A 24,385-nucleotide genomic window follows, 5' to 3' on the forward strand; every position below is an offset into this window, starting at 1 on the left:
TCTTCCAGCCCTGACGCGTTCTGAGGAGGGATCCCATGCAGACACATCTCAGGCACTTTTTCTTTATTTCACACGTTGTGCAGGGTGCCCCCGTCCCAAACCCGTGGCCATGTGTCCAAAGTGTCTGGGGAGTGGGCCAAGCCTGAGAGAAGGGCCACATCCCAGAGAGCCCCAGGCTGTCACTGTTGACCTGTAGGGACATCTAACTTCAGGCCTTGCCCTCCCCACCCGTGAGCAGTCCTGAGTCACTGGCTCTTGTACTGTCACCTGGGGTGCACAGAGCCACGGGCGGCCTTCTCCGGCTGCGGTGTCCAGAGTGATGGCGACATTCGGCTCTCCCTGGCACTTGAGGTCCGTGTACCCTGGGTGGAGGCCGCCCCCGACTCATGTCCTGGCTCCAGCCAACAGCCACAACCCCCATGGAAGGCTCCAGCATCCCCTTGAATGCACACGGGCCAGGTGGCTGCCCACTGGAGACACGTGTTGGAGACAGACTTGCGGTGGTCTGACGCCTGAAGCGTCTAAAACCCTCCTGGAGGGTCCAGGCACGCTGACCATCCCCATGTCGACTGCAGCATGAGTCTGAGCCCCAGAAGCACAGCAGCCGAGTGGCCTCTGCTCTGACGACTAACGTCCAGATTACAAGGGAGACGCACAGCGTTAATAGAAAAGTTTGTACATACACATATAAAAAACGATTTGGTCTTCTGTTAAGGCTGTTACAGTTTAAAGTTATGTAAACCACATACAAACAAACAGTTACTGCAAAAACGTACAAAAAGTAAGGGAAGAGATGAGAGGCTGCCTGCCGCGATCTGCTGCTTCTGGGGGGCCTGTGGCGTGGGGGCCTTGGTGCCAGGTGGCCCACAGCCCCAGCCAGCCTCTCCCCGCCGTGGCTCTGCACTTGGAGCTGGTGCCCACCTCAAGCGGCTCTTGGAGCTTTTCGTTCTGGATCCTTCTCAGAGAGCCGAATGCTCACTTTGCAGCTCCAGTCCAGGGGCCCGCCTTGGACACGTAGACTCTGGCAGCCGTGGGCCTTCAGCCGTTGGCCTGGCCCGACGTGGAGGGTAGGCAGTACTTTGGGGGGTCTGAGTACCTCCGCTTGGCCCCAGGCGGCCGGCTGTCCTCGTCCAGGGGCTCCAGAGACATCTGTGCGGGCAGGTCTGCCCCCGGTGTGATGTACACGGAGTGTACCTGGTCCGGGCGGCGGGCAGGTGGTTCTCGGCGCCTCACTGGGGCAGAAGCCTCCCGGGCACCTGGTGGCCAGCTGGGCAGGTGGGAGGGTAGGCCCGGCGGGAGCTTGATGTTGGCCGTGGGCATTATGGGGGTCCGCCGGGGCATCTTCACTCTGACCGTTACGAAGGACGAAGGCCTTCGTCGTGGAGGGGCGCCCGCCGTGGGGAGGGGGCTCGGGGCGGGCGTGCTGGGGCAGGGGAGAGCAGGCACAGGGGGCCCTTTTGAGAGATAGATGGCAGGGTTACTGCAGCTTTGGGGCCGGCAGCCAGACACTCGCCCCAGGGCCTGCCGGGGGTGGACGGGAAGGAAAAAAGCAGACGCTACCTTAATACTGACCTTCCGTGGCCCCCCGCCCAGCCCGCTCCTCCAGCAGACTCTCGGTGCTGGCGGACGTCTCTGAGTCCAGGTTCTCCTCGTCAGAGCCCCTTGGGTCCAGCTCTGGCAGCCGGTAAGTGATGTCCTCCCTGGGGTGGGGAGAGGGGTCATGGTGTCCAAGGCCATTCCACAGAAAGTTCCAGGCTGCTATGGGACACATCAGGCTGTCCTGCTCCCTGTCACCACTCCCTTCCCCTCCTCCAAGCAAATCTGGCCTAAAACTCCCCTGGTTCTCAGAAGCTCATTGGATGAGAGGGTCAGGCTGCTGAGGGCAGCCTGGGCATTTGACCCAACACTGAGTTACTGACATGCTCTTGCCTCAGGGCCTTTGCACGTGCTGTTCCCTCTGCCTGGAACACCCTCCCCTGCTCCTAAGACTAAGGTGGCCAAGCAATCTGGTCACACCTGTTCTTCTGACATTATTATTACTATTTTTTAGAGACGAGGTCTCACTCTGTCACCCAGGCTAGAGTGCAGTGGCATGATCATAGCTCACTGCAGCCTCAAACTCCTGGGCTCCAGCGGATCCTCCTGCCTCAGCCTCCAAAGTAGCTGGGACTAGAGGCGTGCGTCACCAAATAGGGCTCCCTTTCACACTCACACATCAGCTGGAAGATACATTAGGAAAGGCCGCCTTCAAGATAAAGTTGGAACACTGCCTCTCTGTCACCCCTTCCCTCCCTGTGGGCCACTGTGGTCCCCTGTGGTCAGGCATGGGGTTTGAACAGAGCCCTCTACAAGTGTTCACGGCCGAGTCCTAGGACAGCAATGTCCCATGAGGTATTGTTTATCCATGCTGGGGACACTGGGACCACCAAGGACTGAACCTGCCTGCCAGCCTCCTAGAGGCCATGCCCTCCACTGCCTGTGGGCTAGCGGATGGGGGCGGATGGGGAGGGCTGAGGGAGGGAAGGGGATGGGAGGGACACTTGCTTCTCCTCCTTGATGGACTGGATCCGCTCGATGAGGATCTCCTTCTCTCGGTCCTCCTCACCGCCGGCCACCTCCTCCTCCGGCAGCACCTCCAGCTCCTCCAGGCCGCTGCCCTGGCTCGCCCGGGCCTTGGGGCTCTTGTTCTGAAAAGGGAAGCAGCAGGTGTGATTAGCACCTCCAGGAGGGTGGAGGTGAGAGAGCAGGGCAGCAGCTCCTGGGGAGGTTAGTTCTGATGTGCACGTGCTCGGCTCTCAGTGAGCCCTCTCCAGGAATCCCGCGGGGACAGAGTGGCAGGAGCTTGGGTGATTAGTCGTTGTCAGTGCAGACGGTCAGTGGGCAGGGTCCTCCCCCAGCATGCGCTTCTGGAAGGTTAGGACATGCTCGCTTTATCCTGGAGAACCCCAGGGGCCAAGGGCACCCAGCATGCACCGCACTGGGACGCATGCACCGCGGGCCCACCGGACACGTACATACCAGGACCCCCTCATGGGGAGACGAAAACCCCAGTTTGAGAGGCCATGGCTGGGAGAGAGATGAACACGGGTGACCACACAGGAGTGACTGGGGGTTACATCCGACAACCAGCATGAAGATAGGGGTTCCCTGGTTCTCACAGGAGCCCAGGACCTGCTCCCCACTAACCCCTCCCCCTACCATGGACCCATGTCTCCTGCTATGGGGATGTTTTCCTGTGGGTGGGGCCTGGGTCAGCAAAGGACAAGGCTGGACTGATGACCTGAACCACCACCATGTGGGTGACAGGTCCCCCTACCTTCCCCACCTAGAGGAACAATCGGGGTGAGGCTGAGCGTGGAGTGTGGCTTTTTGGACAGGGCAGGAAACCTGCCCCTACCTGTGCAGCCATGAGGCCTGCGTGCGGCCAACGGTGTGCTGCGAAGGGGCGGGGAAGCAAGACCACGCCCACCACCCATCCCACCCCGCCCACCTGAGGCTCCTCCACCCAAAGCCCCGCCCCCACCCTCTGCGCTCACAGCATTTTGTCGCAGCAGCGAAAGCCTGCGGAAGGCGATGCTCTCGGCCGCCTCCAGCTGGCTGATCTCCTCCATCTTCACTTTGTACTTGCGCATCTGCTCCTTGATCAGCATCTCCACACACCTGCGGGGAAGACCAGCGCATTTCCGCTTGGCGGTAGGGGCCAGCGTGCGGTTCTCAGAACAAGGAGGGGCTCAGCCCCAGAGTGGTCGGCACCAGAGCTGGGGAGGTGGGAACCCAGTACTGAGGGGCAGTCTGGGACCCAGGTTTCTCACTGTCATGACCACGGAAGGAAAAAAGGACCAAAGAATGTTCTGAAAGAGACTAGAAGCAGTTCTGTCAACACCACACCACCTGGATGGTACCAGAGCCTCATGCTCCTGAGTGCCTGTCGATTTTCCTTAACAGCGATGACCGTGGCCTGGGGGACCTGCTGGCAGGTGTCCCTCTCAGGCCTTCTCCTTGTGTTTTGCCTTGCGAAGCCACAGAGGGAGACAGGCTCCGAATGTTCACAGCTCCCAGCCCTAAAAGCAGGTCCCCTACTGAAGACTGACCATCATGTGCTCCTGAGTTGTGAAGAACTTTCGGGGAACTTTTGAAGGACGCTCAGGGGGAAGAAACCAAAATTTGGCTTCTTTGCTGATTTCCTTTTTTTTTTTTTTTTTTGGGTTCTTCAGCCTCCAAAGAACTTGGAAGTGACACCGCCTTGCTGGACGAGACAGTCAGGGCCACGCTTTCGCCTGGGCTGGGTGTGGCGAGCCCCGCGGTGCAGGCTGCAGGGGTTGCTACCTACTCGTTTCTTTTCCTTCCCTGCAGCAGGGAAAGGAGCCCTCTGCTGCTCACTTTCCATCCAGCCTTTGATACGGCTGTTTCTGCGTTCCTTAGAGCACATTCGGATAGGAAAAAGGACACGAAGTCGACCTATAGCACACAGCTCAGACACAACTGCTGGGGCCGTTGCTATCGGGTATTCCCTTCTGGACTTTTCTTTTCTTTTAATGTTTTTTTAAGAGATGGGGTCTTGCTATGTTGCCCAGGCTAGTCTTGAACTGCTGGCCTCAAGCGATCCTCCCACCGCAGCTTGCAGAGTAGCTGGGACTACAGGCTCAGACCACTGCACCCAGCTTTGGACTTTTCTTACACGCACATTTACGCTGCTGGATAAGCCCCTGGTGGGTGTCCCCTGAACACGAGTCTGGGGCAGGGCCCCTGCCTGGTACTCACGTGGTGATCTTGAGCACATCCTTCATGCTGGTCAGCGGGTCTGCGTTGTCAGGGCAGCGCAGGAGGCAGGGTGCAAAGATGATGGCCAGCGCCCCGGGTGACATGCGGTTCACATCCTCGAGCAGGGCCACCCTGCATGGCCCTGGCAGTTAGGGGGTGGCCACAGCCGAGGGAGGGAGGTAGGTCCCGGGGAACCCTAAGACTGGACTTTAGAGCCCCGGGGTGGTTGCTGGCAAAGTAGCACTGCAGCCCAGAGGTGAGAGACACTTCCGCAGCACAGAGAGGTGCTTCGAAGGACCCAGGGCGGCCCAGCAGACTGGTGGGCTCGGTCCTCTCTCAGAACCCTCAACCCCGGCCACCTCCTGGTTCAAAACCACCAAGAACATCAGCCCGGGCTGCGCTACGAAACGCTGCCTCAGGGGTTCGTGATGGAGCCCCCAACCCCACGGAGGGCAGGCACTTGCTTGACAAGGTGGAAGATGAGCCGCTCTAGGGAGCTGTGGTTGGCCTCTGGGAGGTGCTCCAGGACAGCGTAGATGGCAGCCAACTGCTCCTGCTTCTCAGGCAGTTCTAGGGAGGCCGAGGGCGTCAGTTCCCGAGTGCCCCTGCCGTGCCCACCCCACCCCACTGGCGGGCGTAGGGTGGGTGCCGCCCTCCAGATGCTGCTTGGGGTAGGTATGTGGCAAGAATGAAAGGCCACAGAGGGGTCCTGGCCCCACCCTGAACTGGGGACGCGCCTGGCTCATGTTGTTCCCGCTCCGGCCCCCGGCTGCGGCCTGCTGTGCGGCTCACCGACGGCCCGGAGAAAGTCGCTGTACTGGGCGAATGTCATGAGGGGTTCAGGCAGCTCCCGTAGCCACTGCTTCAGCACCCCGGTGACGGCATGGATCGGGAAGTCCTCCAGCTTCACTGCCGCCGGGTCTGCGGGGCGGGCAGGGCTGGTGAGCTCTGCGCACGCCGGGTGGCCGAGCCCCGTGCCTGGCATGGCACCCACCTGCCCGCAGTGCCCACCTGTCTGCAGTGCCTGCCGGAGCTCCCGAGTGCGGTTGGCCGCACCTGACTTGCGGTAGAGGCCCTCAGTGTACAGGCCGTGCATCTCCACGTGTTCCAGAAGCTTCTCCAGCACGATGGGCACGGAGACCTTGTCGTTGGTTAGGCTGTCCACACACACGCCGAAGTGGCCGTGCTCGGCACCTGACTCGCCCTGCCGTGCCAGGGGTTGGGGGGTCAGGCCTGGGCCCATGCAGGGCCCAAGGGAGCCTCTGCTGTGGACTCTGGCCATGCGTGCCCCACGTCTCCCCTTGCACGGCTGCAGGGGCGCCAGGCTGCGGAGGTCAGCCTGACAGCCACTGGGGTGGGGGGCACCCGCAGGGTAGGTGGCCCTTCCTGAGGAGAAGACTATTCCCTGACCCTCACACCCCCTCAAAGAAGTGGATCCTGACCCTGGCTGCACCCCCAGCACTGGGGACCCCACCTTCCTCGTTGTGCAGAGTTGGGGGCTTTCCTCTGCCAGGCTCAGGACTCTTCCAGAAGGAAGGATCAGCAGGGCTGGTGGTCTGAGATGCACACACACGCCTGGCCCCTGCCTCAGCAGCCTCGACGGATTCAGACAGAACCAGGGGCGGGCCTGTGTTCTGTTGCAGAGCCAGGGGCCACAGCCCCTCCTGCCAGCTTCCTGTGCTCGCCCAATGCCCTCATTTGGCCCTCACACCAAGTACCACCTCCCCAAGGCACCTGGCCCTGCGTGGAGTGTCACTCTAGAAAGTTCGAGGCCCTAGAGTGCTCACCTTCCTCCCGCACATGTAGGAGCAGCAGCTCTGGATCTTGTGCACACACTTCTTGTGGCAGGTCATCTTGCACACTAGGAGGTCACAGGGCGGGATTCACAGAGGGTACGTTGGGGACCCCAAGTTCCCCAACTGCCTTCTAAACTCGCATTGTAGGCATCTCTGCCCTAATTCCATGAGAGGAAGCCATGTAGGTTGGTTTTCATAGCTTCATGGTGGCCGTTAGTAGCCTCAGACCCCGTCTGGCCAGCAGGACCAAGAGCAGGTGTTCGGGGGTCTCTGGGCACTGTCCGAAGGACTCCGTGCATCACAGTGGTAAGAATGATGCTGCCTTTTCTCCTTCCAACAACACTGAACCCTACATCACCTGGTTGATGTCTTGGAGAGAGCAAGTGAGCTACGCTAAGAAGCGGGGGTGTCTGGCATCCCCTGAGGTGAGGGCAGAATCAGCCCTCTGGGCCTCTGGGGGCTGACTGGGGCTTGGGCACCTCCCTGTGCGTGAACACAGGCCAGCTCTGCCAGTCCGGGCCCCACCTATCTCTCAGGGTCCCCATGCTGGCTGTGCGTGGCACATGGAGGAGGGAGCTTGAGGGGTCTGAGGAGGGGACCACAGTTCAGGTCGTAGGCGCAGCCTGTAAAAGGACCAAGAGGCAGGACCCAGGGTGACCTGCCCAGGTACACAGGAGGAGGAGAGGCTGCAGAGGTGTGTGAGGACAGGCTCGTGGGGGCCTTGGAGCCAGCTAAGAAGTGGGCTCTGTCCTTGGGATGGTGGAGGGTTTGAGGGGTGAGGTGTTGCCGGGGCAGCAGTCTGGGAAGATCTTCCCTGCGGCGGGGCGGGTGGGCAGTGAGAGCTGAGTAGGTCTGGCGGGGCTTGGGGGCCCCGGGGCACTCACCGCTGCAGAGCAAGGCCTTGTCCATGAGCCAGATGTAGGAGAGGCACTGCTCGCACGACTGCGGGATGCTCACCTGGTAGCTGGCGAACACGTGGCCGTTGTGCTCCTGGACCTGCTGGGGCAGCAGAGGGTGCCGAGTGTGGGGCCGCCCAGGTGGATGAGGGCCTGGCGGCACCCTAGGGGCGGGGTCTGCTCATTCACGGCTGGTTATGTGCGGGGGCAGAAACACACACGTGCACATGCACAGATGCACGTTTGTGCACATACGTGCAGTGCCAACACGGATGCATACGACAGGCACACTCACGCTCCTGTAGACACTCGCCTGCACACACAGCGTCGACACGCACACCTACTCACAGCACGTTCTTGCTTCCGCTTCTTTTTCTGAGCTTTGCTCTGCTGTGAGGGACATGAAGAAGAAGAGGTCACATGGGACTCCCCAGGGAACATACCCACCCCAGCCCGGTCCCCAGCAATAGAGGCATCCGAGTGCCCTGAGCCCTTCCTCACCTGGAATGGCAGCTACCCTAAGGCGCCCCAGCGGCCCTATTCGGAATCCCCCGACCCACAAGTGAGGCCCTGGGAGTGGGTCGGGGAGCCCCGTGGGGAGGAGGTGGGCAGGGAGTGGAATAAGTGGGCGAGGCAAGGTGGGCGTGGCATGGAGGGCCACTCACCTTCACGGGCTCAAAGTCGTTCTTGCTGTAGCTGCGGGTGAACTCATCCAGCAGCGACTGGAAGAGGTTGAGGACCAGGTTGGTGTCCTTCTCACCGCGCTCGGTGGCCAGGTTGCTGACGACAATCTGGTAGTTTTCCATGAGGTCCTTGTAGCCCACGTGGATCTTCCCATTCTATGGGAATGCGAGGTGTGACCCCCACAGGCTGGGGCAGGGGTAGGGGACAGATGAGGGTGAGGGATTTAGGGGAGGGCACGGGAAACGCCCCAGGCCAGAGGCTACCACGTACGGGTACAGAGTACATGGTTTTGATGTTGCTCCTGAACTTCTCAGTGGCTTCAATAAATAAGCTCTCGATGGGAGTCTTCTGGGAGCGTAGGTCATTTATCTGGAAAGAGAGGAGATCGCGCAGCGCTGGCCGGGGGCCTGTGTGCAGAGGAGGCTCTATACCGTCATCCTGCCCTCTCGAGTCCTCCCCGGCCCTCCCGCTGACCCTGGTCTCTCCAGTCCCTTCAACCCAGGGTCAGAGCTGCTCACGGTGGGGCTGGATCACTCTCTGAAGCACAGTCCTGTGCACTGCAGGGTGTTGAGCAGCGTCCCGGCCTTGACCCACCAGATGCCAGTTGCACCCTTGCCCCAAATCGTGACAACCCAGTATGTCTCCAGACGTTGCCTAACGTCTCCTGGAGCTGCGGTCCTCAAGCCCCGGGCCGAGGCCCAGTACTGGTCCATGGCCTGTTAGGCAGGGGGCCGCCTGTCGCCGCCTGAGCTCCACGTGCCCCCACGACCCACCCAGGTCTGTGGAAAAATGGTCTTCCATGAAACCGGTCCCTGGTGTCAAAAAGGTTGGGCCCCGTGGGCCTGGGGGACAGAATCTCCCCCACGAGAGCCACAGGTTGTGGCCGAGCGCTTCCTCTGCCCCACACAGGTGCTCAGTGCCCAGCCATACCCCAGGACAGGGTCACCTCAGTGGCCCGGTCATTTCTGGGCAGGGCTCCTAACCCTTTGGTATCCACATCAGCCCACCCCATCCCGTGAGGCTCCGAAATGCAGCTCTGTCAGCCGTGGGATTGTCCCTAGATGGGATGTGAACACCCTGAGCACAGGCCACAGCTTGTTCACCTCTACCTCCACTGCATACAGTTAGCGCTTAAGCAGCGTCTGCGTTGACACTGAGTATGTTTTGTAAAAGTGTACTCTAAACACACTAAAGAGTTTGGGCAGCGGCTGTGCACCTGGACACAGCCTGGTGCCAGGACTGAGGGCCTGGTGGCGCGTGGGACGTGGGTGTGCCCACCTTGTTGAGCAGGAACTCGTCCAGGTACTTGAGCTCGTTGGCGTTGGTGATCTTGCGGAACACCGATTCTCGCCACTTCTCCGACACTGTGATTTTGCCGATCTTGAGGTTTCGGTTCTTCTTCCCTTTGCCTCCCAGCTCCTTGGTGTGCTTCTCACCTGCTATGTAGCGGTGCTGGTGGCCGGAGGGGACTGTCGGGGACAGGGAGCAGCTGGTGATGGTGCGTTCTGGGGCAAAGACGTGGAGGACTCCCCACCACACTCTGCCTCGGTCCCTGGCCCAAAATGCCCCCGGCCCTGGAAGCTCTGTGCCTGGGGCTCAGCCCACAGCCACTCAAGGGCCTACTTGGAGACAGTGCGTGTCCCCAGGGGCCCCGGTGGCTCTGCCGTCCATCCCTGAGGCTGCGGGTGACCAACCTTCCAGAGCCTTCTTCATGGTGGTGGCCTCCAGCAGGACCCCAGGGAATGCATTCTCCGTCTCCTCCGCGCCCTCCAGGCTGTACTTTTTATCCTTGGTTTTATGCAGGAAAAGTCTCTTAAACGTGGATCTGCGGGAGAAATTAAGTGGCTTCTCTTAGGCCTGAGGAGTGAAAACGGGCGTAAGGCCCAGACTCTCTCTGATCTAGCACACAGCTCTGTAATTGCCTGATTTTTACAAAAGGGGTCATTTTGTTATAAAGAAAAATAACCCTTTTCCCTGCTACTGATGGGATGGGATGCTGCTAAAACTCAGCCTGTTTGTATGAACAACAGCGGTGTTAAATGAAGAAAGCATGATACTGAACAGAAAAGCCACAGTGACTCTATCTTCACATTAAAAAAAAAATAAAGGCGGGACGTGGTGGCACGACCTGTAGTCCCAGCTACTTGGGAGGCTGAGGCAGGAGGATCGCTTGAGCCCAGGAGTTTGAGGCTGCAGTGAGCTATGATGACACCACTGTATTCCAGCCTGGGTGACAGAGTGAGACCCTGTCTCTAAAAAACCAAAAACGAAACAAAGAAAAAACCACCTAAACACCTAGCCCCTCACATGTTTTTATGGGCACAGGCTTAGAAACAAGTCAGGAAGAAGAAACTCCAGGCCACGAACCATGCTGCTGGGTGTGAACGGTGGCCACGGTGGGCCCCCCCCCACCAAAAGGTGTGTTCAGGTGCTGACACTCAGGACCTACAAGACAGGTGTGATCTCGTTGGGGAAAAGGGTCTTTGCAGATGTGACTTAGTGAAGGATTATGGGATGAGATCATTCTGGATTAAGCAGGTCAGCCCCAATCCAGTGACAAACGTACTTATAAGACACAGAGCAAAAGACACAGGAGGGAGAAGCCCATGTGAAGACAGAGGCAGGCGCTGGAGTATGTGGCTCCGAGCCCAGGACGGCCTGGAGCCCCCAGAAGCTGGAAGAGGCAAGAAGATCCTCCCGTAGAGCCTCTGGAAGGAGTCAGACCTGCCCACACCTTGATTTTGTCATTTTCTTTTTAATTTTTTTTTTTTTTAGAGACAGGGTCTTATTCTGTTGCCCATGCAGTGGTGTGATCATAGCTCACTGCAGCCTCAGCCTCCTGGGTTCAAGCGATCCTCCTTCCTCAGCCTCCCGAGTAGCTGGGACTACAGGCATGTGCCACCACACCTGGCTAATTTTTTTATTTTTTGTATAGACGGGGTCTCACTATGTTGCTCAGGCTGGTCTCTAAACTCCTGGGCTCAAGTGATCCTCTTGCCCCGGCCTCCCAAAGTGCTGGGATTACAGGTGTGAGCCACTTTGCCTGGCTGTTTTTGTCATTTTTTAAGCCACCCAGGCTGTGATACCTGGTGATGGTGGGAGTCCTCCTGACCTAGGGGAGCTGTTCTGCCACTTCCTTAGCTCCCGGCCCTGTGTTTGGATCAAAGCTCCGTGTCCTGGGGCCCACTCTCTCTTCTCTGTGAAAGAACCACCTGGTGCATTTTCACAGGGCTTTTCTGGGGACAGAACCTTGGCTCAGTTTTCCCTGAGGACCCAGGAGGGGGTCTGCCAGAGGAGGGGAGTGGGAGGAAGAAGCTTGTTTGATTCAGTAAAAAGCCAAATGGAACTTGTCCGTCTGTGCATGGATGGAAGATGTGGATTGACGGACGGATGGATGGAGGATCACCCGCAGGGGGCGACCCAGATCGGCTCGAGGTTTCGCTGGGAATTGTTTCATGCCGATGCAGTCACCCTGACACTCAAGGTCACAGGCTGGGTTTGTGGGCAAGTTCTGAGCATGGGCTGTGGCCAGGGACCTTCGGAAGGGTCTCTGCGCAGAGGACCTCTCCTCCCAGAATTTCTACCGAGCAAACACCCGGCTGGGCATACTTTGTAAATGTGATTGGTTTAGGCGGTGAGATTGCTGCAACGCCGTGGCAGGGACACTGGTTGTCCTCTGGTGGCTTGAGCTCCCCCTAACTCCCACACTTACTTAGAGTCAACCTGGGAGCCTGGCGACAGCCCGGCATCTGGGCCGGAGGACACCTCGCCCGATTTCTTCTTCTGGACGGCTGGCTTCTTCGAGCTGGGCTCCCTGTCAGTGGCTTCTGCTGCGGGCTGCGAGAGGACGGTGCAGGGAGGGCGGGGTAAGCAAAGGCAGGAAGCGAGGGATGGGGGTCCCTAAGGTCACTGTGCACTCCATCCACCATCACTTCTCTCTTAAGTGCCCCTCTGGGCAGAGCCTGGGTGGCCGGGGCAGAAGTGAGCTTGGACCCTGGGGGACGAGAGCTACAACTTGCAGTTTTACCTGAGCCTTGGCTGGGGACGGGAGGAGCTTGGAGACATCACTCGTGGATAAGGAGATGCGCCTTTCCCTGTGAGAGCACAGAAACATGGCTCTTACCGATGAGACTGAGTAGGCGGTGTTCTCTCGCCTTAGTGTAGGGGGTCTCAGGTTGTCACTTGGGTGATTCTGCCCCCCAGGGGACACTTGGCAATGTCTAGAGACACTTTTAACCAAAAGTGGTCACCACTAGTGGGGTGGAGGCCAGGGATGGATGCTGCTTAACATCCTACACAGTACTCCAGCGCAGATGTTGACAGTACAGAGGGTAAGAAACCCTGCCCCAGTAAGAGAGACCCTGTCTGTCCACTCATCCATAGACCCTCTATCCACCTTCCATCTGTCCATCCACCCACCCACCCATCCCTCCCTCTTCCGCCCATCCACCCATCCCTATCTTCTACCCACCCATCCATTGCTATCTTCCACCGACCCATTGATCCCTATCTTCTACCAACCCATCCATCCCTCTTCTACCCACCGATCCACCCCTATCTTCTACCCACCGATCCATCCCTCTTCCACCCACCCATCTATCCCTATCTTCTACCCACCTATCCAACCCTCTTCTACCAACCCACCCATCCCTATCTTCTACCCACCCACCCATCCCTATCTTCCACCCACCCATCCATCCCTATCTTGCACCCACCCATCCATCCCTATCTTCTACCCACCCATCCATCCCTATCTTCTACCCACCCATCCATCCCTATCTTCTACCCACCCATCCATCCCTCTTCCACCCATCCATCCCTATCTTCTTTCTACCCACCCATCCATCTCTCTTCCACCCACCCATCCATCCTTATCCTCTACCTACCCATCCATCCCTCTTCTACCCACCCATCCATCCCTCTTCCACCCATCCATCCATCCCTATTTTCTAGCCACCCATCCATCTCCCTTCCACCCACCCATCCATCCCTATCTTCTAACCACCCATCCATCCCTCTTCCACCCACCCATCTATCCCTATCTTCTATCCACCCATCCATCCCTATCTTCTATCCAACCCACCCATCCATCCCTCTTCCACCCACCCATCGATCCATCATCTCTTCCATCCATCCATCAGGTCTATTTTCCTTCCACCCATTTGTCCATCTTTCATCCACTCACCCACCCATCTCTATCCCTCTCTTCCTTCTATCCATCCATCCACCACGTCTGTAACGTTCCTGGCATCTGGTGGGCAGAGGCCAGGGACGCTGTTCAGCATCCTACAGCACGCGGGACAGCCCCCAACCCAGGGAACAATCTGGCCCCAGCGTCAGCGGTGCTGCGCTGCACAGCCCACTGCAGTGGAAGACCTGTCTCTTCCCCAGTGCTGCTTTCATCTGGCCGTAGGCGCTCTGGAAGAGGGGGCTGCAGATACGTGTCCTGACACTTGGCTTACCAAGAACAGGGCAGAGCGAGCCCTGCCCCTCTCAGGCTGGGGGAGTGTAATCAGCCCTGTTCACGGATGAGCACAGAGGCCCAGGTGGGCTCGTGAGTGGGACTCGGCCTGAGGGGCTGCCTCCCACAAGGCCGGGGCTTTCTGGTGAGCACAGCTCAGGGCCCCAGCCCAGGCCCCAGCTAGGTGCCCCTGGGCAGGTGCCTCATTTTCCCTGAGCCCTTTGCCTGTCCTCTTGGTCCTCCTCAGGGCTGCTACGTAGCTGCCGGGCACAACTGCTCACGTGTTTTGGGGATGTGTGGCGCTGCCCCTGCCCGCCTCACCTAGGACATGGTGCTCAGAGGAGGGGGCAGTGCTTACTCTGTGGGTGTGAGGGTGGCCCCCACGGCTCGGTGCCTCTCACTGAGGTCCAGGGACTGGCTAAGCATGGTGCCACTGCCAGTGGTGGTGGCAGCCAACAGCTTCTTGCTGCGCCACAGTTCCACAGCGTGGGCGAGCCGCTCGGCGTCCGGACACCGCTGGATCTGGGTGGAACCTCCGGGGCTCTCGGACTTGTCCTGAGCTCTTGGGCTGTCGCATAGTTTGCTCTCGTCCTTGGGGGTCTCCGGGGTGCTGCCGGGGGCTGGCGGGCCCACCCTACTGTCTAGGGCTAGGCTGGTCGGCCGTTCCATGCGGCCAGGCCTTAGGTTCCCACTCTCGGGAGCCTTCTCGGTTTCTGGGGAGACCCCGCTGACTGGTGTAGCCTGGGGTCTCTCCACAGGCTGCTTTCGAGAATCATCCTCAGTCTCTGCCTCTGCATCTGGAGGACTTTCATCTTCTCTGCTCTCCTTTTTGTCTTCCGGGAGGCCCTCCCCTTGCTCCTGGATGGCCCTTCCAGAAGGTTCTCTGAGAGCACTGTCTTCCTTACAGGACTGGATGTGCTTGTTCTGGAGCTTCACATGCTCCAGTCCCCTTTGGCGACGAGACTCTCGCTTCTCCCGGCTGCTGGTGACTTTCTCATGATTTTCGGCCGTCACGTTCTTCTGGGACGGGAGAGCCTTCGCTAGACTCAGGGCCTCCTTGTCCGGTGTGGACTGCTCTGCTGGGGACCCATCGCTCGGCAAGGCCTGCGACTCCAACAGTGGGTGCCAGCTGTCCTCCAAGGGCTCCGGGGCCTGCTCGGCCGCCAGCTCCCTGACAGGGGCCTGGCCTGGCCTGGCCTCCTCGGCCTCTGCTGTCACGGCTTGCTGGGCCTCCCTCTCCTCTTCTGCCTCCTGCTTCTCCGAGACCATCTGGCTGAAGCTGTGTGAGGAGAAAGTAAAAGGGCCGGCTCAGAAATAAATGTTCACTCCACCCGCAGCAGCGACCCAGCGGCTTCTGGTGGGACCCCCACCCAGGTGCCCAGGGGCTGCGGGCTGGGCTCCCCCTCTGCCTAGTCACCCTTAGAAATGCTTCTGGAAAGCCGGAACCTCTTCAACCAGAACGGTAGTGCCCCCTTGTCATGGACACCCCTGCCCTGGGTCTGCCTGGCTTCTCGCGGAATGAGAAGACCCTTGTTGGGTCTGTGGCGCTGGGTTCTGTTAAGAAACCCCTGAATTCCTTTGGGGTCTGCTCAGGACTCCCCCTTGAGCTCCTTATTTACAAGGCTTTTACACGCATGGGCAGTGTCCGAAAGGGACTTCTGCCCGGCACCTGGGACCCTGACTTGCGGCAGAGGGCTGGGTCCGTGGTGGTGGTCAGGGGGAAGGGACCCACACAGTGCCGAGGCCGGGGAGGGGCTGGCTCTGAGCCATGGGCGCCAGCGTGGCAGCAGGAGCTGCTGATGTCCTCCTGGTGGGGTGGCTGGTGCCTTTGTGGCTGTGGACGCCTAAGCTCTGAGTGTGGGGGAGGGGAGCCTGCTTTGGGCGGGTCTGGGGGCCCCTTCTTCAACCCTGAATCCAGGTGTTCCACTGACCGGCTCGGAGTGGCCAGGTGCAGGGAGTCCCTGGCGGATGCTGAGTGTGGCCAGTAGTAACACAGGCCTGTGTCCCTAAGTGCTGCCTGCTGGTACCCGGAGTATCTGTCCGGAGCCCACGTGTGCCCAGACAGCCCTTCTTGTGTCCGGAATGACATTCCCGTAGTTTCAATGGCCAGAAGATTATCTTGGGCAGCTCTTTGGTAAGTGAACTTTCAGATTCTGGAACGTTCCGGGGAGTGCCACCCTACTCTGCTCACCTCTTGCGCTGCAGGTGGCCCCGGCAGAGGCTCTGCAGGCGGATGATGCTCTGTCTCTGGCGCCTGTAGGCCAGCCGCTGGCGGTAGCCCCTCCACATGGCCTGGAGGTACATGGCGGCCTGCGTCCTCTCCAGCGCCCGCCGGACCCGGTAGGACCGCCAGTGCGCTTGGACGGCGACCGCCGCACGCTTCATCTGCAGGAAGCGCCGCCGGTCCAGCGCCATCCGGAACCAGCTCTGCAGGAGCAGGATCTTCCGCACGACCTCCCGGTGCAGCGTCTCCTGCAGGGCCTGCCGCTCCGTCTCCTTCAGGAAGACCTGGCGGGGACACGGTCAGGTGGGGTCAGCCCTGCCACCCCGCACAGCACCTCTGTGCTCGGGGGTCTGCGCAGTCACTGCCGGGAGTGAAACCCGGGCTGGTGCGGTGACCGACCGGGCTCCATCAAAAAAGAAAACACGACTGACGTAGAACTGACGTGGCATCCAATTCGCCATTTTAAAGTGAAAAATCAGTGGCATTTAGTACATTCACAGTGTAGTGTGGCCAGCTCCTCTATCCAGTTCCAGAACATTCTCATCACCCTAAAAGGAGACCCCTCCCCATCAGTAGTCACTTCCCATTCCCCTCCCCTGGTCCTGGGCAACCACCGATCTGCTTCCTGTCATTATGGATTTGCCTGTTCTGGACATTTCTTTTTTTTTTTAAGGGGTAAGGGATTGTGAGGAGGGGTGTTCAGTCGTCTTTTTTTTTTTTTTTTTTTTTGAGACACAGTCTCACTCTTTTGCCCGGGCTAGAGTGAGTGCCGTGGCGTCAGCCTAGCTCACAACAACCTCAAACTCCTGGGCTCAGGTGATCCTTCTGCCTCAGCCTCCCGAGTAGCTGGGACTACAGGCATGTGCCACCATGCCCGGCTAATTTTTTCTATATATATTTTCAGTTGTCCGATTAATTTCTTTCTAATTTTTATTAGTAGAGGCGGGGTCTCGCTCTTGCTCAGGCTGGTCTCGAACTCCTGAGCTCAAACGATCCGCCCGCCTCAGCCTCCCAGAGTGCTAGGATTACAGGCGTGAGCCACCGCGCCCGGCCCAGTCGTCTTGTTTTTTATGTTGCAGAGAGAGAGTCTCACTCCGTCACCCTGGATAGAGTGCAGTGGTGTCATCGTAGCTCACTGCAGCCTCCAACTCCTGGACTTGAGCGATCCTCCTGCCTCAGCCTCCCGAGTAGCTGGGATTGCAGGTGGAGCCACCACATCCGGCCCTGTTCTGGACATTTCATATCAATGGAATTGTGCAACATGTGGCCTTGGGTGTCGGTTTCTCTCACTCAGCGTCATGTCTGTTTCCGAGGTTCACCCGTGTGGCAGCAGGTGCCAGTGCTCCCTGCCTTGCCATGGCTGCTACTATTCTGTTGCACGGACAGAGCACGTTTTGCTTGTCCAGCCGCTTACTGATGGACTTGGGGTAGTTTCCGCCTTTCGGCTACTGCGAGTATTTCTGCTGTGCACACCGGTGTGCAGTGTTCACGGGAACGCCTGTCCTCAGTTCTCCCGGGCACATACTCAGGAGCAGAGCTGCTGGGTCACGTGGTAATTCTATGATTAACGTGCTGAGTGACTGTAAGGGGAGTTTTTACATCAGGTGAGGCCTTCGTGGGAAGGTGACCTCAGCACTTGTTTTATACACAAGCGCAGCCCGAGTGGTACCCCAAGAACAAGAGGCAACCGACACCCGCCCAGATATCGGAGACGACTTCTGAAAGGGGAGCCCAGCGGAGCGGAGCAGACCAGACGTTACCACAGTGACCGACCACCCCTAGAGCCAGCAGGTCAGCACAAGTGTCCCTGCTCTACCTCTGAGGCAGACAGGTGATGCTCAGGTCTTCCAGCCCTGCTTAACAGCAAGTGGGGACTCAGCCAGGCAGCCCCTGCCCCTTAGGTGCACGCTGTGCCTTCCGGAAAGGAGGCAAGTGCGGGGTGCTGACAACTGCATTTCCTCAGCAGAACCCCCCCCCCGCCTTTTTTTTTGAGACAGAGTCTCACTCTGTTGCCCAGGATACAGTGCCGTGGCGTCAGCCTAGCTCACAGCAACCTCAAACTCCTGGGCTCAAGCGATCCTCCTGCCTCAGCCTCCCGAGTAGCTAGGACTACAGGCACGCGCCACCATGCCCAGCTAATTTTTTCTATATATGTTTTTAGTTGTCCAGGTAATTTTTTAGTACTTTTAGTAGAGACGGGGTCTTGCTCTTGCTCAGGCTGGTCTCGAACTCCTAACCTTGAGCGATCCACCCGCCTCAGCTCCCCGAGTGCTAGGATTACAGGCGTGAGCCACTGCGCCCAGCCAGAACCCCTTGTTTTTCAGGTCGTGGTGCAGAGCCTCTGGGGACGGGGAGGACCTTACACGTGGTGCGAGGTGGGTGGAGTGTGCAGCCCCCCGAGGGGCGGCAGCGCTGACCTTGGTCTTCCCGATCTGGTAGTTCCTCTTGTCCACACCCATCTTCTCCAGCAAGGCGGAGATGACCTCCCTGCAGGGCCGCGCGCTCTTGGGCAGCAGCACCTGGAACTGCTCTGTGAAATCCTAGGGGATTATGGCCAAGAAAGGAGAAGCTGGGTGAGTATTCCCACCAGCGACAGGAAACGGGGCCCTGGCAATTTCCTGGTCAAACTTAAATTGGGTTTGATGGGAACAGTACTAGTGAATCTAGAATTTTGGGCTTTCAGAAAGAGTCTGAATCTTTTTTCTTTTTTGAGACAGAGTCTCGCTCTGTTGCCTGGATGGGTGCAGTGGCGTCATCACAGCTCACTGCAACCTCCAACTCCTGAGCTCAAGTGACCCTCCCGCCTTGGCCTCCTGGAGTGCTGGGATTACAGGGTGAGACACTGTGCCCGGCCTTGAACCTTAAGGCAGACCATGGCGGACGTGGATCTTTCGGTCAGTCTGGGTGGCTGGGAGACAGGGCTGTCCTCAGGGTGGGGCTCACAGTCTAGGGCTGGCTAGGGAGCACAGGTGGGCCAACATGCCTTTTAGGCGAACAGTTATTTCAAATATTTAGAGGCCAAGCATTGGTAAAACATACCAGCACTTCCCCATTTTTTTTAAAAAAATAATTTTGCTGTTTCCATCTGCACAGGATGAGAAAGACATTATTTCCATTCTGTGGACGAGAGAAGAGAGGTATGCCACAACTTAGCCCCCAAGGCCACACGGGTAAAGCAGAATGGGAACAAGGTGCTGCCACCTCTGGCTTTGGGTTCAGGGCGACACAGGTGCCAGCTTGTGGCATGAGGGTTGTCAACCAGGCTATGCTCACCACTGGGGATATGCAGGGATGTCGGCAGCCGTGTTGGGTTTTCACAACTGGGGGATCTGGGGGGCTCCTGGCATCCAGTGGGTGGAGGCCGGAGATGCTGCTCAACACCCTACAATGCACACACGGCCCCCCTGCAAAGAATTATGTCGCCCAAAACATCAGTGGTGCTGCCTTTGAGAAACTTTGCCCTAGAGATTTTGTCTTCACCAGTTCTGGTTACTAATGGTCCCTCACATTTCTAGAAAGTCCAAGGAGCCACCTCTGAAGTCATCACCTGCCTGGGCCTCTCTTTCTGTGGGGGAAAGCACGAATAAGAACCCTCTTGCCAGTGGCTGGAGAGTAAGAGAGTTGGGTATAAAACCGGCGACGACAAGAGATGCTCAGTCAAGGGCTCTGAAGGTATCTGCTCGCGCAATCCCCTCTCCTGCCTTAGCGGGACACTTGGTATCTTTCCCGGTTTGGCAGGGGGCCAGCCACCTCTGCTGAGGAAACTTAAGCCCTGTGGCAGAGAGTGATCTGGTCCAAATGCCGACAGTGCTGCCAGGGAGAAGCCCTGCTGTAAGACAACCGGGGATTTATGCTCCAAAGAGGCCGTCTCTCTGGAAGAGGGAGGTGGCTGAGCTGGCCCTCTGCCACATCACGGTGGCCGCCTGTGTGTGCACGAGGCCTACCTGGAACGTGTACTTGGCGCTGTAGCCAGACCTCCGGATGCGCACGGTTTCCAGCATGCCCGTGTAGCGTAGCTGCTGCAGAACCAGCTCGTCGTTGAAGCACAGCTCTTTCTGAAACGGGCACGTGAGTGATCAGGGCGGGTACCTCTGGCGTGATGTGACGCCCGAGCCCGTTGGTGGCTCGGGACTGGGAACTGTGCCACGAGGGCAGGTTCCCATGCAGGTGCCATCGCTTGGGATTGTGGACACAGACAGGGTGAGGGTGCACGTGTGGGTGCCGGCTGGCCAGCTTAGGAACATCCCCCAGCACCGCAGCGGGAAGCATCTGGACAATTAGTCTTTCCCTGCTACAGATGTTCTTTTTGGAATGAGGAGATGGACCACTCAGCAGCAGTGCTCAAGGTGTTTGATTCTTCTAGAAAACTTGGGTGTCTGACCTGTTCTATTCCCTGGTGTCCTGGAGATGGGTGCTACCTCTTGCTGCCAAACTTGGATACTTTGCTGCAAAGAGTTCTTTTATAAAAACGACCCAAATGCAAACCTGTACTGGGCTTGTACTCTGTGCTGGCACCAGGGTAAGTGCCAGGGATTTGATGGGGGCAGGCATCTCAGTCTAGGGCTGAAAGCCAGACACGTGTGACAAAGTGGACACTGCCTGGGTCCCAGTGGGCGGTGTCCCAGGAGAGAGGGGATGCTGGGCCAACTCCTGAGGAAAGGACGGCAGGGGGCAGCCGGGTGAAGCCCCAGGGGTCTGGAATTCGCCCTGGTGGGCAGTGAGTGAGGACGGATAGTGCTATTTTAAGGGCAAACAGGAGGGAACAGCACGAGGAGGGTGGTCACGACTAGGTTGTAGGTGGCCAGGGACACTGCTCGACACCCGACAGCACGCAGGATGGCCCTGGATACAGAGAATGATCTAGTGCAGCCCAAGCCCAGAGTGGGTGCCAATGGAGCATTTCCCAAGACACAGTCTCCAGGAGGCTTCTGTGCCCATCACCCATGCCCGTGAGGGGCCCCAGAATGCTGGCTGCCCCCCGGCAAAGTCCTCAAGCTGCCCTCCCAGGGACAGAGTGACCTCTGGGGCTGAGCAAGGGCTGAGCCTGGGGCCCTGACTGGTGCTCCCGGAGTCTTTCTAGAAACTTCCCTACAAGCAGTGGGCTGTATGCTCCTTCAAGACTCGCCTGCTGTAGGACCTCTGACCTTCTCTTTTGGTACATTCTATGCACTGGCTGCTCTTGGGGTATATCTGAAGAGCACCCTTGACCTGTCCCTTCCTGAACAAACCTTCTCTGGGGCCCCGCTACGTTCCCGGCAACATCCCTACTCTTGGCTGGCCACCTGAGCCACCCTCACTGCCTCCTGCTGAACCCGCCCCAGCTGGCCTCCCCATGGTGACACCTGGATCCTCGAAGCCTTTCCTGGCCCCCCTGAGTTGGCTGTGGGCCCATCCTCTGTGGAGCCTGCTGGGTGCAGGAACACCCTGGAGGGCTGGCGTGGGCTGTGCCTCCGTGACATTAGAGAGCCACTCACCTTCTCGGCGTTGGAGCGGATGCAGCGGATGAAGAAGGGCTCTGCCTTCCCCAGCGCCTCCAAGAGCTTGTTAAGAGATGTCTGGGAGGAGAAAGAATGTTCGCGCTGAGCGGGGGTTGCCAGGAGCATGCAGCTCAGCAGGAGAGGACCTGGGTCACCCACCAGCCCCAAGGGGGAGTGGACGGGGTCCCAGGCGGTGGGACACGGGAGGCAGCAGCTGGATGTTCTGACTGGTGGCTGCACGACCCCTGGAAGCCCTTAAGGGAGTTATGGGGTCCCCATAGCTCCAGGGCCTCCAGTTCTCATTCTTGCCTCAGGTGGAAGGTGGCGGGCGGGGGGCGGGGAGGGAGGACCAGATAAACACCTTCTGGAGATTAAAACACGAGTCAGACTGAGACGGGGCTGTGATGCAGTGGCTTTGACCTCTGGCCTGCATTTTGTTTTCTTTTTCAGACAGGATCTTGCTCTGTTGCCCGGGCTAGAGTGCCGTGGCGTCAGCCTAGCTCACTGCAACCTCAAACTCCTGGGCTCAAGGGATTCTCTTGCCTCAGCCTCCCAAGTAGTTGGGACTAACGGTGTGCACCACCATGCCTGGCTAATTTTTCTATTTTTAGTAGAGACGAGGTCTCGCTCTTGCTCAGGATGGTCTCGAACTCCTGGCCTCAAGTGATCCTCCCGCCTCAGCATCCCAAAGTACCAGGATGACAGGCGTGAGCCATCGCACCTGGCCTCTGGCCTGCTTTTTCCAGAATGATTTGTTGAAGCTCCCCATAAGGTAATGGCCAAAAAACCCAAGGTGGGAACAGAAGACTCAGATTGAGGAAAGAGGGAAAAAACAAAAATGCTAACTGGGAGGGCTGGCAGCTGGTGGACCCCCTAAATAAAAATAAATAAAATGTGTCCCTGAGCTTCCTGGCAGCCAGGGAAAAAAGGCAAACATGACCTAAGGACATGGCTCAGTGGTCATGCTAACTAACATGCTAACACATGATTCTTTTAACTCAGTGCTTCTCAACCAGGGGTGATTTTGCTCCCCAGGGGGCATCTGACAACCGTGGCCAAGTTGGGTGTTGCAACTGGGGGCACAGGGGTTGGTGGTGGCAGAGGTGGTATGGTACTACCGGCGTTTAGGGGCCAAGGCCAGAGATTGTGCTAAATACCCTGTAGTGCACAGACAGTCCTCATCACAGAGAACGATCTGACCCCCACATGCGCGTAGTGTCGAAGTGGAGAACCCCGGTAGTAGCCGACGAGTTGCCAGCGCTGGGTCTTAGCCGAGTGACAAGAGCGCCAGGCTGAGCTCGGCGCTGTGCGCCTCCCGAGCCCGCCTACCTGGAACTGGGCGCTGATGCTCGGCGGCTTCTTCTTCTTGTGCAGGTGCAGCAGGGACTTGGTGGTTCGGTCGTGCAGAGTCATGCTGATGATCAGTTTCAGGGACTTGGAGTCCAGCAGGTTCTAGGACAGACACACGGGGTCCGGCCTGCCCTCCCGCAGCCCATACACGGGCACCGGGAGGCACTGCAGACGTCCCCGGAGCCAGGGGGGGCGATGCCCCCTTGGCGAGTGCCAGAGTGGCAGCTCTTAGGTAGAGTCTGAGGACCACACTGCTGGTGGGCCTGGCGGCCCGAGCCTGGCTTGCACACCGCATAAGACACTGGCTCCGGGAGGACTGGCGACAGCTTCTGACGGCCTGAGTGCCGGTCCTGTTTCCTCCTCCTCTGGGTGAGGGGAGGAAGCCAGTTCACCAAGCCTGGCTGTCCCTGTGCATTGCTTATGTTACTCAAGCCAAGGACTGCCAAGTCTTGTCTGTGTCTTCCACGTGAGCTCACTGGGCGGGCCCGCCCCCATATGCCAACCAGTTCTATCAGCTGGCAAGAGGAACTAGCCTTGTCCCATCTGCTGACTAAACTGAGAGGTTGTCCTCACTCTTTTGCAAACTTCCTAAGCCTCAGCACACTATGCATGGAAACTCTGTCCTGTCCTGCCCTCTGTAGGTGGCTCATAGCCAGGGACTGACCCGTGTAGGGATAAACAGAAGGGTTCCTTTGCCTCTGGGCAGGACAAACTCTGGGGTGCCATTAACCCTCCAGAGCTCCCGGCGGGATCAGGCTGAGGTTGAGCCGAGCCCGCATCCTTGCCTGGCTTCGGCTTTCACCCTCCTCCGCTTTCTCGAGAGCCCCCTCAATGCGCTGTCTTTTGTGCAAATGTCCCCGTCTCGGGCCCTGCTTCTGGGACACCCAAACAGAGACAGCTCCAAATCATTTCAACATATTACGTTTTTCTTTCTGGAGGGAGGGGGAGACAGTGGGAAGAAGAAGGAATGAGCAGCAGCTGCAGATGCTAAAAGTGAGGCTCCCTCCAAGCCTGCCCACCCCACCCCACCCCACTTTCTGAGCAACGACTCAAGTTGCCAGGTGCTCTCAAGATGGGCAAAGCAGCAAGGCATCTTTGAAAGTGACGCGCGGGTGTTTGTTTCTTTTTACCTTTGGAATGATCTGCTTTTGTTTGATACCTTTACTTTTCCTGTCAAAATATTAAAAATGGTTTGGTGAACAAAAGGAACACAGCGTCTGGATTGGGGTTAGTTCAGCAAGCCACGCCTGTGGGTTAGACTGAGAAAGAGAAAGAGAAAGAGTGAGGGGACAGGAACAAGTGCAACGAGGCTGCTGCCACTGCCTGTCTGGAGACCCAGCAAGCTGCGGCAGCCGTGCCCACCGCCAGCTTCCCCGGGCCAGTGGCAGCTGGACTTTGCTGGTGGCTGCTCCTAAGCCGACAAGAGCTTTTGGTCTGGGGGCCATTTGGATGTCTGAGGAGGAGGAGTGGTTGGCTAGTAACCTACAGGGTGGAAGACGCTACGGAGGAACTCACGTATCTCAAAAAATCATGGCCCTGACTACAGAACGGGAGAAAATATTTGCTCTCCACGCATCTGATAAAGGGCTGATAACAAGAATCTATCTAGAACTTGAAAAAAACAAGAAAAAAATCAATAAATGCGCAAAGGAAATGAACAGAAACTTTTCAAAAGAAGACAGAATAATGGCCAGCAAACATATAAAAAAATGCTCAACATCTCTAATCATTAGAGA

At 58.2% G+C, this 24,385-nt stretch overlaps 1 protein-coding gene across 9 annotated transcripts in view; it reads right to left on the minus strand.

Moving 5' to 3' along the window:
- Positions 1 to 73: 73 nt before the first annotated feature.
- MYO9B (myosin IXB) overlaps positions 74 to 24,385 on the minus strand; it is a 104,337-nt gene continuing 80,025 nt past the window's right edge. For 3 of the 9 annotated variants that reach the window (XM_012654065.1, XM_012654066.1, XM_012654061.1), the window contains 25 exons: positions 23,780 to 23,819; positions 22,629 to 22,751; positions 21,297 to 21,377; positions 19,767 to 19,877; positions 18,240 to 18,362; positions 15,790 to 16,106; positions 13,957 to 14,877; positions 12,165 to 12,231; positions 11,850 to 11,974; positions 9,832 to 9,962; positions 9,416 to 9,606; positions 8,408 to 8,506; positions 8,119 to 8,292; positions 7,802 to 7,843; positions 7,442 to 7,553; positions 6,549 to 6,622; positions 5,773 to 5,965; positions 5,554 to 5,682; positions 5,226 to 5,331; positions 4,762 to 4,893; positions 3,537 to 3,660; positions 3,019 to 3,105; positions 2,545 to 2,687; positions 1,573 to 1,700; positions 74 to 1,454 (listed from right to left, as the gene is read on the minus strand). In XM_012654065.1, the coding sequence (XP_012509519.1) occupies positions 1,039 to 1,454; positions 1,573 to 1,700; positions 2,545 to 2,687; positions 3,019 to 3,105; positions 3,537 to 3,660; positions 4,762 to 4,893; positions 5,226 to 5,331; positions 5,554 to 5,682; positions 5,773 to 5,965; positions 6,549 to 6,622; positions 7,442 to 7,553; positions 7,802 to 7,843; positions 8,119 to 8,292; positions 8,408 to 8,506; positions 9,416 to 9,606; positions 9,832 to 9,962; positions 11,850 to 11,974; positions 12,165 to 12,231; positions 13,957 to 14,877; positions 15,790 to 16,106; positions 18,240 to 18,362; positions 19,767 to 19,877; positions 21,297 to 21,377; positions 22,629 to 22,751; positions 23,780 to 23,819 (4,189 nt within the window). In that variant the 3' untranslated portion in view covers positions 74 to 1,038. Of the gene's footprint in view, positions 1,455 to 1,560; positions 1,701 to 2,544; positions 2,688 to 3,018; positions 3,106 to 3,536; positions 3,661 to 4,761; positions 4,894 to 5,225; positions 5,332 to 5,553; positions 5,683 to 5,772; positions 5,966 to 6,548; positions 6,623 to 7,441; positions 7,554 to 7,801; positions 7,844 to 8,118; positions 8,293 to 8,407; positions 8,507 to 9,415; positions 9,607 to 9,831; positions 9,963 to 11,849; positions 11,975 to 12,164; positions 12,232 to 13,956; positions 14,878 to 15,789; positions 16,107 to 18,239; positions 18,363 to 19,766; positions 19,878 to 21,296; positions 21,378 to 22,628; positions 22,752 to 23,779; positions 23,820 to 24,385 lie in introns of all 9 variants that reach the window. The other 6 variants (XM_012654067.1, XM_012654062.1, XM_012654068.1 and 3 more) reach the window with 4 other exon arrangements.

Source organism: Propithecus coquereli, unplaced genomic scaffold (assembly GCF_000956105.1).
Source record: "Propithecus coquereli isolate 6110/MARCELLA unplaced genomic scaffold, Pcoq_1.0 Scaffold438, whole genome shotgun sequence".
Lineage (NCBI taxonomy): Eukaryota > Metazoa > Chordata > Mammalia > Primates > Indriidae > Propithecus > Propithecus coquereli.